The sequence below is a fragment of the Podarcis pityusensis genome (assembly GCF_964106645.2).
Source record: "Podarcis pityusensis genome assembly, chromosome: 10".
NCBI classification, from domain to species: Eukaryota; Metazoa; Chordata; class Lepidosauria; order Squamata; family Lacertidae; genus Podarcis; species Podarcis pityusensis.
The window spans coordinates 27,186,678-27,201,707 of record NC_138035.1 but is presented as its reverse complement, the minus strand read 5'-3'; the positions used below and the strand labels follow the sequence as shown (position 1 = coordinate 27,201,707).

Genomic DNA, 15,030 nt, shown 5'->3' with positions numbered 1-15,030 from the left:
GAAATACATGTAGATATACATGTATTCCCCTCCCAGTGGTTAATCTTTAGCTTCTCTCAAAAACCTTAGATGAGTTGTTGTTGTTTTTTCCCTATCCTGGCTAGTTTCCACTGACATACCCAGTGCTTCTGGAAGGGCTTTACTTTGCATGCAGATGGTTCCAGGTTCAATCCCTGGCATCTCCAGGTAGGGCTGGGAATGTTTCCTGTTTGAAAACCTGGAGAGTCACTACCCATGTGAACTACTGAATTAGCTGGACCAATGATCTGATTCAGTATAAGGCAACTTCCCATGTTCCTTTTAAAAAGTTTATTTGTGCTGATGGCCACTATAAAAATATACTTGGTTAATGAGTTCTGTAAGTTAATTATGCATTGTGTGAAGTAGGCCTTCTATTTCTTTTAGGGTCTGTAAGGGAGATGACTTTGGGGTCTGCGAGAAAGTTCATACATGCAATGAATGAAAGTGAGGTACCTAATCTTAACAAATGACTACCCTTCACTAAAAGAGATTTAGTAATATATATGCTTGTGGTTTCCCCTCCACCACCCTACCCCCACTACAGCTCCAGAAACAGCTGTCTGAGTTGGATGAAGATGACCTGTGTTATGAGTTTAGACGGGAGCGTTTCACTGTCCATCGCACCCACTTGTATTTTTTACACTACGAGTATGAGTCTGCTCCAGACAACACTGATGTAACGCTGGTGGCTCAACTCTCAATGGACAGGTAAGAAATGCCATTTTATTATCCCACCAAGAACTCTGGAAAATGCAATTAGCACCCGCTAATGAGTTCAAGAAAATTTCACAAGGTCTTATGTCGGTGGGGAAAAGAACATTTGGGTAAGTTAACTGATCATCATCATCAGTTCCCCATGTTCAAAGTGCTATGCAGGACAGGCAACATAAGCACAGCAATTCATACTTAATGAATTGACAATGCTGTATAAGAATGTCAATCCAGCCATTATAGTTCATTTAAAATACATCAAAAGTGTAAATGAGCGTAAAAAAACATGTGGTGAGTCAGGAAAGGAAAGAACCTAGATAACATTGATTGGTGACTCAAGCAGAGGGTTTTTGTTAGTTCTCCCTTACCTTCTGTACCATATGACATACTTGCTTTGCTGGGGATTTTACAAAATAGGTTCTTTGTTCTACAGCATATGTGGACCTCTCCATTTGGTCCATAAGGGTGTTTAGGCCAAGCCATGCCCACCCTGGTGCCATATATGATGTTAGGAGTGGGATAGTCAAAGGTGAGTCTTGGATGAAAGGGGTTTTGATGCTTGCAAAGCCTCTTGAGTCGTGCTTCTCAGGGGAGTAGTTCTTCTCAAGGAAAGATGCACACTTGTACTGCAGGGGTGGAGGTGGAAATCAAGTTCTGGCCCACTAGCTAGATCCTCTTCCATGCTCCTGTCCTAGAGCTACCGCTGTCCTTGATAGCCCATGCTTTCTCTGTCTTGCTTTTGCTTTGGGCACACTCATAATTTTCTTTGAGCAGAAGCTGTATTGAGCTGGCAATTTTTATCCTGTCAAATTTGGTTTTTAAGCGGCTGCATCCCGAGAGCCTGGATAAACCCGGAATGTGCATTCACAGAGATTTTGAGCAGCCTGTAAAATGTGCATCACTTCTGTTCCGAAACCAAGAGCATCTCATCTGAAATGCAGCATCAGAATCCCCCCATCCCAATACCTGAGGCCCTCCTTCCTCCCTGCTTTTGGTAGAGTTAGTTCTAGGAAGGAAGAGGCCCGTCTTCAAAAGAAGCAAGCAGTCAGCACTGCATTAGGCAGAGCACATACCTAGCAGAACATGAGGCATGTGTAACACCTCTGTCCCTCTAGTTGACTACACAGAAAGGTCAGTGTTCCTCCACAGGGAGACCCTAGGAACTTAGGCTGACTAAATGCATGCTGATTTGCTGTAGAAATGAGCATAAGCCCACAAAAACCACTGCACTGTTTGGCTGCTAGCTTATGCATCTAGCACATTCAGTCATCATTCGCCACGTTCACCAGCACCTGTTCTATTGATTTTTAATTTGGAAAACATTTCTTGGGGTGGTGGGGTTTGGGGCTTTCATGCATGCCTTTTGAGTTAAACAAAGGCAAAGAAAAGAATCTCACACAAATCCTGTGTGAATGCCACAATGAATTAGAGAAGGAAATGAGGCTGTGTATGTTTTCCCTCCAGGATTTTAATTCAAAGGAGCGAACTGCAGCTCAGCACTGTTTTGCTGGCAACAATGCAGCAGTTGAGCATCTGTTTCGCTTTTTTGGATCCATTCAGGGAACACGCTGTATTGATAGACAGGGATGCCCATCTTTATTCAGAAAGGAGAAAGCAATTGGCCTGACATGAGAAAAAATAATCTTTCCACGCACTGTTAGTAAGTTGTTGTTATTCATTGATTCGGGTTGGAGATTCTCTCTTTCAGCTAAAATCAATAAATAATATCCCTACCAAAGAAGCTTTTAGCCATTTTATTTCCTCTTGCACCTTTCAGTTGTTTTTCACTATCTTTTTTAAACTGTTTTTTTTTTATTACATTCCTCCCACAACACTTGTATTGTGTGTTATTGTCATTGGCAAGGAGAGGTGCAAATACTAGTAATAGATGAGGCTATAGCATTTGTTCTTTCAGTGAATGCTGTGAAGAGAGTGGGCTAGATGCTTTGAAATGTCTCTCCTCACCACCATCCGTAGCAGAGCTATTTTGCAGTGCTCGTGCAGCACGATCCCTGGGAGTGTTGCTGCTCCCTGGTCAGTTGATGTCGCTGTGCTGGCCTCACCTAGAGGGCAAATCAGCAACATGCTAGGCCTATGGGGGCAATGCTTTGGGGTGCAGACCTGAGAGAAGACTTTCTCATTTTTCTAATCCTAAATTCAGTTTTCCACACTTCTGCAACAATTTGTGATTTTAAAAAAAACAACCTCATGTAAATTATCAGCATTTAAGTGTGAATTTTTCCTAAAATACATGCCTGTATGCAGTTTTACAAAGTAATGCTTCTTAATATAATGCATTTTTGTATCTTATTTTCACCGATATATACATTTTCATGCACATTTTACTCTAGTATATGCACTTCTGTACACATTGTTTGACTGGAGGACTGCATTGAAACATTTGGGAAGGTGTGAGTTTCGAAGGATGGACTGTGCTGTGGTTCCCAGATGGTTTCAAAAAATGCAGATTTGGTAGATTCACCTATAAAGGCATGTTTAACCTACCCATTCCCGCGAGACACCATTGCTGCAAAATACCATCCCTAGAAGCAGCCATACTGTACCACTGATCAGCTGTTGTGGAGGAGACAGAGTGTCAACTTGAATTCTTGCAGTCCGCAACAAATCTCTATGGCCCTCTCCACAAGCCCAGAGATGGTGGTTGCTGAATGATAGCATTTGGAGGACCAACAATCTGCCTAGGCATTGAATCGCCAAGCAGGCCAATAAAATACTAGCCAGGTAGTAATCCTATATCCTTCCACTCCCACAGGTAAACTTTTGCAGTATGTCAGACACCCTGAAAGGGCCCAGGGACCCTGCTAGACTTTTCCATGACCACACTGAAGCAATTGGGAGCTTTATCTGAAATCAGTTCCATCCATCTGTGCTGATTGTCTGCTTTTTGTTGGGAAGAGGGAAGAGAATAGGGAAGAGAAATCCACTGTGCTTTTTACTGTATATTTTTTAACAGCATCATATGTTTTATTTATGATTCCTATCACGGGCTAGCTAAAGCTTTGCACATACCTTTGGGGGTGTTTTTGTTTGTATCCATCCCTATTTCTAATTTAAGTGTGTGTTACACCCAATAATAACCATCATTTCAATAATAGATTAAAAAAAGGAGAAAATAATGATTCAGGTATAGACTAGCAAACGTAATCTCTGGTATCTAGGGAAGAAAAGCTTCTTGGATGTCATCAGGATCATTCAGAACTGCAGGGAAAAGCTATTAATGTTGAAATCAGAATTTATATTTGCCGGTTTGAACATGTTATTTCTTTCTGCTGCACAGCTTAGGAAAGATGGCGGGAGAAGAAAACAATTATTATTATTTTTGATTACTGTAATGAAGAAAAAAAGATTCTTTTGCCTCATATAAACATTAATAGGGAGGTTATAGTAGTAGGGATTTGGAAAATGCAGAAGAAAATCTAACTGCCATGTCTTGATATTTTAGGGGGATTGGGATTTGTTTTTTGAGTGGTTTCTCTGCTTTCTCTTTAGATTAATAAAATAAGAGGTTTGGTTTAGCAAACACTTGTTCACATCCTTATGGCTGCTCTAGTTATTCTTGCTACAGAGGATGAGGACCGTGACTAGGCAAGATTTAATTCAGCGATATACATGGAAAATGTTATGTTGTAGATTTAGGGGGGACCCCCCCCCCCAAGAAAACCCTGAAATTTAATAATTGGTAGGATTTTGATTATTTGAAGGGAAGATTACAGGCCAGTGGGAAGATTGCAGGCTAAGCTTCCTATCCAAGCCAGAGCCTCACTTGGGATAGAGGCATTAACATGACAAAAGGTGTTGATGGCCCATCAAAGGGAATTCTTGGACCTGGACAGAGGTTGCAATGGTGATGGGGGGGTGTTTGAGGTGTCAGGAAAAGAGAGTCTTTAGAGCAAGGTGTGCTGGGAAGAAGGAGGGAGAGAAAAGACTGGGATCCATCTTGGGCAGGCTGGTTGAAGGCTGGCTAGGAGAGATGTCTTTGACTCCAGGGCTGCACTGCTGCAAGTCCCTCTTGAAATGACCATGCTAAAAGATCTGAAATCTCTCCATGCAGACTGAAGGTGTAAATAGGTGAATAAATCATATTTCTTAAAGCTATGGCAGTCTCTACCGTGTCTCAATTCTCCAAAGCAACACAGACCCTGAGTGAATGCCTGGAACCCCCTGGTATCTTGCTACAGAAGTAAGGGTAACACCCAACTTCTGTAACAGCTATTGGCTTTACATTTGTTTTTCATTTTAATCTAAAACACCATTCAGCTACACATACAGAAGAACTTCCTTATGTGATAGAAGACTTCTGCATCCCACCACACTCTGCCCCTTTGGAGTGTGTTTACTTAGGATTCACACATGTAATCAGTGGCTAGTTTTCCTGAACATTTACCAAAGAGGAAAAAAATAGCGGAGCCTCAAGTCACCCTTGAGAGCAGCCTGCCAGCAAGTTCAGTTGCCACAAATGCCATTCCCCAAACTTTTCACCTTCAGCTTGGCAACTGGAAGACCACAGGGATTTCCAGAGCTGAGATTAGGTTCACTGGTGGCCACTTACTGACCCCTAGGTAAAGAATAATTAATTTGCCTCAATCCATTCCAATGTTCACTTGCACTTTTGTCTGGTATTTTCCATTCTGCTGCAATTGTTTTAATTTTGCACAAGTGGTTCTTCTGTTTTGTCATCAGCTGATGCATAAATATCCTTTTATTATACATATGTCATACAGTATGATAGACACACATATCTCAGCAATGTCTACAGATCAGTTATCTTATGTGTGTTCCATTTCAAAGTGGCCTTGTGGCACCTTAAAAACAAAGTGGGTCTATGACTACAATCCTAACCATGCAATCCACTTCCGGGGGCGGCGCGAACGGCAATGGCGGTCCTCTTCTGAACGGGAGAGGAGGCTCCGCAGGCAACGGGTCGTCCGCTACGGCGAAGCGGAGACCCACTCTGGAAAACCCCAGGCGGCAAGAGCCTGGGGTCTTGAGGCTCGGTGGGCGCCTAGAGCGACCCTCCAAGTGCAGAAGGAACCCCGTAAGGGGCTCCGGAGCACGGAGGGGGGTTGCGGCGCTGTGAGCTGTTTCACAGCCTGAGGAGCGAAGCCGCGCTGCTACTGTCGGTGAGCGCTGATCCCTTTTCCTGCTAAATTACGGATCCGGACGAAAAAGCAACTAACTTGTGAGTAAAAGACTGAATCACTTGAATTTGAGACTTTAAAAGGGAAACTTAAATTGACTTGAACTTGGCTGAGAGCGGAGAGACGTGGAAGCAGGAAGTCCGTCTTCCGCAGCCATTGAACTTGAAAAAAAAGCAATCAGCTGGAGGAGTGGAGGCTGAAAGAAAGAGACTCTAAGTTTTACAGATCCAAGCATCTATTGAACTTGCATCTTAAAGTAAAGACTTTAAGTTAAAGATTTGGGATTTTTACTTGCACTTGACTTTCCTCCTCTTATTGGATTACAAATTAGAAGGTGAAACCCAGAGTCAGGAGCTGCCTGAGTACTAAGGGAGCTGTCAGCACTGCAGATTTGGATACTGTATATTGGAACTTGAAACAACCTGAGGGTATTGAGACCTTTTAAATTTGAAACATTCTTTTTGGAGATAAATAAGCACTGTCTGCAACAAAGTGACCAGTTATAAACTCTGCTAAACATTTGTATTTGAAGGTTCTTGGACATTAAATTAGACTCTGAAAGACAGATTAAGCTCCCTCTAGAGGATTGGATTATAACAGTGATTTTACATGCACTTTTTACTTTCGATTCCCTTGCTGTTTGCTTGCTCTGGGCCTTTCCATTCCCATGGGAACAACTCAGTGTGACCTTGACTGACAGATAACGTTGGAATGAGTGGCACAAGAAAAAGAGGGAGAGCTAAACAAACAACTCTAACAACTCTAACCTCAGCCTCACAGACACGCAGATCATCTGTGCCTACTTTGCCCTCAGAAGTGGAGGGAGAGGGCGAAGCAGAGCAGTTACAACTGGAAGATATGGCCTCAGGAGCATCTGTTTCTGTACTAGACAAAATTTTTGAAAAATTGGAAGCTTTGGACAAGAAAGCAGATGCGCAATCAGCAAAGATTGATAAAAACACAGAATGTCTAAATAAATTAACCACACAAGTGGTACAGAATGCACAAGCAATTGGACAGTTAACGGAGGCCTCAGCAGAAAATCGGAAATTGACTGAGGACACCAGACAAAGATTTGAAAATTTAGAGCAAGAGGTAAGACCACTCACTAAACAAGTCGGGGAACACCAGATTTATCTCTCGATGATAGAACTGCGAAACCGTGAGAACAACTTAAGGATTAGATCACTACAAGAGGCAGAAGAAGGACATCTAACTGAGTTTTTGACCAAAGAATTCTCCAAGTTCTGGAACCTGGAAGAAAAGGACTTTAAAATTGTGTCAGCTTTCAGACTTGGAAGATTTATAAAGAAGGAGAGGCCCAGAGACTGTTTGATAACATTGAGATCAAAGGAGGAAAGGGATAAGATTTTGGGACTACACTTTGTAAAATCACTGGAGGTGTTGGATAGAAGAATTGAAATTTATAAAGATATCCCAAGACTACTGCTTGATCTTAGAGCCGCCTATTCTGAACTTGTTAAACTACTAAGGAGCAACGCAATTCCATTCAGGTGGGAATTTCCCCAAGGAATATCTTTTACCTTTAGAGGGAGAAAGGTCAAAGTGAGAACACTGGAAGAGAGAGATAAATTCTTGTCTACACACGGAGAAGACCTTCAAAAAGGAACTGAACTACCTTCTGGGCCTGAGGCAACGCCAGTACCAACATCAGCATCTGTGGAACCTGAAGACCCTGAGAAGATACCACCCCTTGAAAAATAACCAGATAGTTCAGGATGTCTCTGCAACTGTTGAGCTGGAATATTAATGGTTGTAACATTCCGGAAAAAAGGAAGAAAATATTTCATATATTAAAAAAAGAACAATTGGACATTATTTGTTTACAAGAAACACATGTGACGAGGCTCCACAGAAAAGTGTTAATAAATAAAAGATTGGGCCAGGAATTTGTATCGTCCGACAAAGTTAAGAAGAGAGGTGTGGTGATATATGCAAAAGAGAGCCTGTCACCTAAATTCCTATTTAAAGATGAACATGGAAGAATTTTGGCTATTGAGATACAACATCAAGGTGAGAAACTGCTGATATTAGGAATCTATGCACCTAATGAAGGGAAATCGGAATTTTACAAGAAGTTGCAGGAGACAATGCTGGACTACCTAGATTATAACAACATCATAATGATGGGAGATATGAATGGGGTCGTATCAACTAACATGGACAAGTCACAAAGTCAAAATGTTACAAAAGACGGCAGACTACCTAAAACCTTTTTTGAAATGACTGACAATATGGATTTGATTGACATTTGGAGGACAAAGAACCCGCTAGGAAGAGAGGGAACATTCTTTTCTGAAGCCCAACTGACCTGGACAAGAATCGACCAAATATGGATTTCCAGAGGCCTGGCACCTAAGGTCAGAAAAGTGGAAATCTGCCCAAAGACCTGCTCCGACCATAATGCAGTAAAGATGGATATGACATTATTACCAACTGGATCCTTTAGATGGAAGATGAATGACAATTTGTTTAGAGATCAGGAAATTACCAAGAAGGCCCAAAAAGTTCTGAAGGACTATTTTGAGATAAATATGAATAACATGGTGGAAAAAAGAATAATCTGGGACGCAAGTAAAGCTGTAATGAGGGGATTCTTGATACAACAGAATGCAGTAAAGAAAAGAACACAAAATGAGAAAAAAGATAAGATCTTGGAAAAAATAAAAGAATTAGAGAAGAAATTAAGAGTGAATCCGAAGTCACAGCCAACTCTGAGAGAAATTAAACTTTATCAAACACAATATTCTAAATTGATAAACCAGGAAATTGAATGGAAGGTTAAATTAATGAAACAAAAAACGTTTGAGTCGGCGAATAAATGTGGAAAACTGCTAGCTTGGCAGTTGAAGAGAAGACAAAGATTAAATACTGTTACAAACTTAGAGGTTGATGGAAAAAACATTCAGAATCCAGTGGACATTAGAAAGTGTTTCCAGAGATACTTCAAAAAATTATATACCCAAGGGCCGCAAGATGATGTTGAGATTAAACAATTTTTGGTAAAAAACGGACTATCTAAATTGTCACAAGAAAATAGGACAATCCTGAATTCTAAAATAACACGACAAGAGATTGAACAAGCTATCCAGAACATGCAACTTGGCAAATCTCCAGGACCAGATGGGCTGACCTCCAAGTACTATAAGACATTAAAAGACTATTTGATACAACCTTTGATGGAGGTCAGCAATGAAATTATGGAGGGGAAGAGGGCACCGGAGTCGTGGAAAGAAGCGTTTATCACATTAATACCAAAGTCGGAAGCTGAAAAGACACAACTTAAGAACTACCGTCCCATCTCTCTTTTAAATGTGGATTACAAAATATTTGCAGACATTCTGGCAATTAGATTTAAAAAAGTTTTAAATGAAGTAATTCATAAGGACCAGGCCGGCTTTCTCCCAGGAAGACATCTGTTTGCTAACACAAGGAACATTATTGATATCTTGGAACTTTTGCAAACAGACATAAATACAAAAGCAGTCCTAATTTTTATAGACGCGGAGAAGGCCTTTGACAATATCTCCTGGAAATTTATGATGGGAAATTTAAAAGAGATGGGAGTGGGACGGGGTTTTGAGAATGGGATTGGGGCGATATATTCAGAACAGAAAGCTAAACTGATAGTTAATAATGTGGTTACAGAAGAGTTTAAAATTGAAAAAGGGACACGACAAGGTTGCCCTATTTCCCCTTTGTTATTTATTTCGGTTCTGGAAGTGCTATTAAACATGATTAGAGAGGATCGGTTGGTGGAAGGAATTCAGGTCGGTCAGAAACAATATAAATTAAAAGCTTTTGCAGATGACCTGGTTTTGACCCTGCAGAAGCCAGAGCCCAGTACGAAAAGAGTATTACAACTGATTAATGATTTTGGTCGGGTGGCTGGATTTAAATTAAATAAACAGAAAACTAAGGTTTTGGGGAAAAATTTGACGGATACAGAGTCAGAACGGTTTCAGAATGAGATGGAACTTAACGTGGTTAAAAAAGTAAAATACCTAGGGGTAAACATAACAGCAAAAAATCTAAGTCTATTTAAGGACAATTATGAAAAATGCTGGACAGAAATTAAGAGAGACCTAGATAGTTGGTCAAAATTGAAACTTTCTTTGTTAGGCCGAATTGCTGCTATCAAGATGAATGTATTGCCAAGGATGTTGTTTTTATTTCAAACACTTCAGGTCTTGGACAAAACGGGGTGCTTTCAGAAGTGGCAGAGAGACATTTCTAAGTTTGTCTGGCAGGGCAAAAAGCCCAGAATTAAGTTTAAGATATTAACTGATGCAAAACAAAGAGGGGGCTTTGCCCTGCCAGACTTAAAGTTGTATTATGAAGCCGCAGCGTTCTGCTGGCTAAAAGACTGGCTACTTCTTGAGGACACTGATGTGTTGGATTTGGAAGGGTTTAACAATGCTTTTGGATGGCATGCATATTTATGGTATGACAAGGTTAAAGCAAATAAGGCCTTTAAGAACCATATTGTCAGAAAATCATTGTTTAATGTCTGGACAAAATATAAAGACTTGCTGGAAAATAAAACACCAAGGTGGCTTTCACCTTTGGAAGCCAAGGCCCGAAAAAGACCCAATATGGAGGCTAAATGGCCAAAATATTGGGAAATACTAGAAAAGGATGGAGACAATTGGAAATTGCAGAGTTTGGAGAAAATGAAAGACAAAGTGCGAGATTGGTTACATTACGCTCAGATTAAAGAAGTTTTTAAAAATGATAAGAAACTAGGGTTCCAGGTGGAGAAATCGAAATTAGAAACAGAATTGTTAGAACCAAAGATTAAGGTACTTTCAAGGATGTATAACTTGCTGTTGAAATGGAATACACAAGATGAAACGGTTAAATCGGCTATGATAAGGTGGGCACAGGACATTGGGCATAATATCATGTTTGAGGACTGGGAGAGGTTGTGGAGTAATGGATTGAAATTTACTGCATGTAACGCTCTGAAAGAAAATGTAATGAAAATGATTTATAGATGGTATATGACCCCAGTCAAACTTGCCAAAATTTACCACCTGTCTGATAATAAGTGTTGGAAATGCAAAGAGTGTGAGGGAACGTTCTTCCACCTCTGGTGGACTTGCCCTAAAGTGAAGGCGTTCTGGGAAATGATTTATAATGAACTAAAAAAGGTATTTAAATATACCTTCACTAAGAAACCAGAGGCTTTCCTTTTGGGTATTGTCGGCCAAGGGGTGGCAAAGAAGGACCAGACATTCTTTATGTATGCAACAACAGCAGCAAGGATACTTCTCGCAAAACATTGGAAAACTCAAGATCTACCCACACTGGAAGAATGGCAGATACAACTGATAGACTACATGGAACTGGCTGAAATGACCGGCAGAATCCGTGACCTGGGAGAAGAGAGGATTGAGGAGGACTGGAAGAAATTTAAGAACTATTTACAAAAGTATTGTAATTTGAGTGAATGCTAAACAAGATGCTAGATCAAAATAACTGAGCACCACTAAATTTAGAAGTTTTTTAAGAAAATAAGTAAGACTGTGAAATTTAGCTCCTTTTGAGAATTATAAGATTACGAAACATAGAAGGGATATAAGAATTTAAATAAGATGATAAATTGCTGACAAAATGTTACAACGATGAAAATGGGAGCGGGAGATGTGAGGAAGTCCAAAGAAAATGTGAAAATATGTTAAGATCAATGTTACATTGTTTATTATGTTTATCTTTATTGTAAAATTTAATAAATTGCTTTAAAAAAAAAAAATACAATCCTAACCATGCAATCCAAACCATGTCTACTCAAAACAATCCCCATTGAATTCAATGAGGCTTACTCCAAGGCAAATGGAGTAGCATTGTAGCCTGTCTCCCTATCTTGATTCCATAGTTCAATATAAACTTGTCACCATGCACTGTTTTCCTCACTCGGACATCCGGGAGAGACAGTTTAGCACCCTGTTGATATTTTGCTCTTTCTGTTCTAGATTGTATGGATTCCTGTTGACATATTAAACGTTTTACAGGCACTCATCTTCACTCAGTGCAATGCCACTTAATTACACATAGATCATTTAATTGCAACATTTTATTTCATAAATACATATTTTATACAGAAAATGGTTGCATGCATTTGTCTGCTAAAACATAAAACTCAAGCTAATTTATGTTTTAAATGTTTATACTAAACATGATTTTGTGTTTGACAGCTTGAAATCTGTTTTTGTGCCATGTACAAAAGAACAATAATGATGATGTGTTCCTTTGGTTTTTAAATTCACAGTACAAAGGGGATTGAATAGGTCTGTATAGGCTGCCACTAGCAAATAACTAGAAGTTATAAGTCAACAACTTCAGTGGGGGGATGAAATTTGTCTGGGGCTGGGGCAAGGACATTTAATATTTTAAAACAAAGATTTAGGGGATAGATGGAGGGTGAAAAATGAGCAGTAAAATCCAGTTGGTTCCCCCCTACTTTGACAAAGAGACTTTAATTGAGGAACACAGATGAAGTGTACAGATAGCAAAAGAGATCACGTCTTCCCATATTAAAAGAGCCATAATGCATTCAATTTTTAAAAAATTCACAGTAAGAAGCGGATTTTAGTTCATGTTGACTGTCTCTAGCAACAAACAACTTATATGCAGTCAAAAAACAACACTTCTAAAAAAAAGAACATTGCGGAGGCACCTGTCAGGACAGCAGCAATTATACATCAATGAATATGTAAATAGTGTATATTGCAAAGCAATTTATGCATCTATTTATGTATAATGTGAATATGTTAAAAAGAACTGAGGCAAGCATCATTCATAGGAAGAATCTGTGCCATGATGGGGGTCAAATGGGCAGGTGGAAAGAAATCCACTTGAAAGTCTAGTCTTGATTTCAAAAGATTCTTCCTACATCTCTACCCCAGCACATGCACATGATTTCAAAAAACAGAAAGGCTTAATCTGCGTTAACATCAGCAGCTAAGTACTTCAATTCTATGCAGCCACATCAGTGTGGTTCTAGTCGCTACTGAACAATGCTGGGTTAAAAAAACACAGTTGTTTTAAGGTTATCTGGGATTTTTAAATTTTTGTTTTTATTGTATGTTGTCTACAGTTGGAAAGGTAGTTCACAATTCTATATTATCATTATTATTATTATTATTACTGCAACTACTTTGCAAACTCCACAGAGAAGCAAGAGCATCAAGGGGTGTTATTTGGAAAGAGCACTCTACCACTTTTTATCAAAGAGGGCAGAAGTTGTTACACTCTACCACAATCCCCACCGTGACTTTTCAAAGCATTAAAGAGCAACCAAGCCATCTGCGTTCAACAGCAAAGTATGGCTGACCAAATAAAAACTCAACAACACTCTGGACACATCCAACTGTAGTTCACAGAGCTAAATAAGTGATAAACTGCCGGAATGAATGTTGAAACAGAAATTCAATATAAATTCAACTCCTTGTGAATTTACCACTTAATAACAACCAATAAATGTCCTAAGTAAATATTAGTAACCTAAGTAGGGCTCCCTGAAGTACTGCAGCTTCCCACAGCTGAGGAAAACATATATATATATATATATATATATATATATATATATATATATATAGCAGCATAGCTAAACATTTCTTTCCTTAGCAGAAAATACAACAGCAATGAATGAAGCAATACGATGTAGTGGTAGGCACTTACTCTTGAGTATACCATTGCCTTTCCCAACCTGGATTGTTGAGGATTACAACTTCTGTCAGCTACTCAACACAGTACCAGGTTGGGAAAGACGTAACAAACAATTACCTATTTTATTACTTAAATGGTTTCACTCTTTCAAAATATTGAAGGTGATTTTTGCCTCTCCAATGATTCCATAGGCCCTCATCTGCTGCATCTCCCCCTTCCTTGTTCTCTGTGATGGGACAAAATCTTTAAAATTAATGTTTCTTTCATTCTAGAGAAGATGTAAAGTGTACCAGTTTTTAGTTGGTCTTTGAAGCTCCCATTTCGGAGACGAATCTCCAAGTGATCTTTCGACTTCAGAGTCAACATATGTGGAAATATTTGCATGGAGGTTACCCAGTACAAGAGTTTAAACAGAAAAGGGGGACATCCCAGTGGTAAAAAGTTCCCTTTCTAACCCTTCCTTTCTCCCCTTAGACTCCAAATGCTTGAAGCTATCTGCAAACACTGGGAAGGACCAATCAGCTTGGCACTCTACCTTTCTGATGCAGAGGCGCAGCAGTTTCTGCGCTACGCTCAAGGCTCTGAGGTCCTCATGAGCCGTCACAACGTTGGATACCACATAGTGTACAAGGAGGGCCAATTTTATCCGGTGAACCTCCTACGGAATGTGGCAATGAAACATATCAGCACGCCATACATGTTCCTGTCAGACATTGACTTCTTGCCTATGTATGGACTCTACGAGTACCTCAGGTAAGCACATGAATTGTTCTGACAGGGTCACAAGAGTCAAGCCATTGGTCCATCTAACTCAGTATTTTCTACAGTGACTGGCAACAGCTCTCCAGGCTTTCAGACAGCGAGTCTCTCTCCGCCCTACATTTCTTTTCATTTATTACTTATTTTTATTAAATCTGCCCCCCTTCATCCGTGGATCTCAGGACAGTTCACAACATAAAATTACAATATAAAAAAACACAAAATACATAAGAAAAATAAAAAAACAACCCAAACCAATAATCTCCCCCTTCTGCAACACAATCAGCTAATGGCCTAGTTAAAGAGGAACATCTTTGTCAGGCGCTTAAAGATGTATAATGAAGGTGGCAGCTGAACCTCCCTGAGGAGAGCATTCCACAAACAGGGAGCTACTGCAGTAAAGGTCCATTCTCATGTCGATACTCTCCACAGAGGTGGAGCTAGTTGCTCCGGCACCCAGACCAGCAGACATGCTGTGCACCCAGGGGTGGGGCCATGGGGGCAGGGTGAGCATCCCAGGAGGTGAGATGTCCATGGGGGGCGGAGCGAGCTGCCCATGTTGGGCTGCTTCCTGGGCAAGGGGGTAGAGGGAGCCGAGCCGCTTTGCCAGCAGCCTTCCTCCCTTCTTTCTTCCTTTTGACAGCTCGGGGGAGGCTCCCCCCCCCCCGGAAGCAGCCTGGGAGCGGGG

The 15,030-nt window shown here is 40.3% G+C and overlaps 1 protein-coding gene across 1 annotated transcript in view; it reads left to right on the top strand.

Annotated features, from left to right (window-relative positions):
- The window catches only part of LARGE1 (LARGE xylosyl- and glucuronyltransferase 1), a 323,190-nt gene that overhangs the window by 286,545 nt on the left and 21,615 nt on the right, over window positions 1-15,030 (top strand). Inside the window, exons 11-12 of the mRNA XM_080971695.1 lie at window positions 566-729; window positions 14,058-14,336. Coding sequence (XP_080827821.1) covers window positions 566-729; window positions 14,058-14,336 — 443 coding nt within the window. The remainder of the gene's footprint in view (window positions 1-565; window positions 730-14,057; window positions 14,337-15,030) is intronic.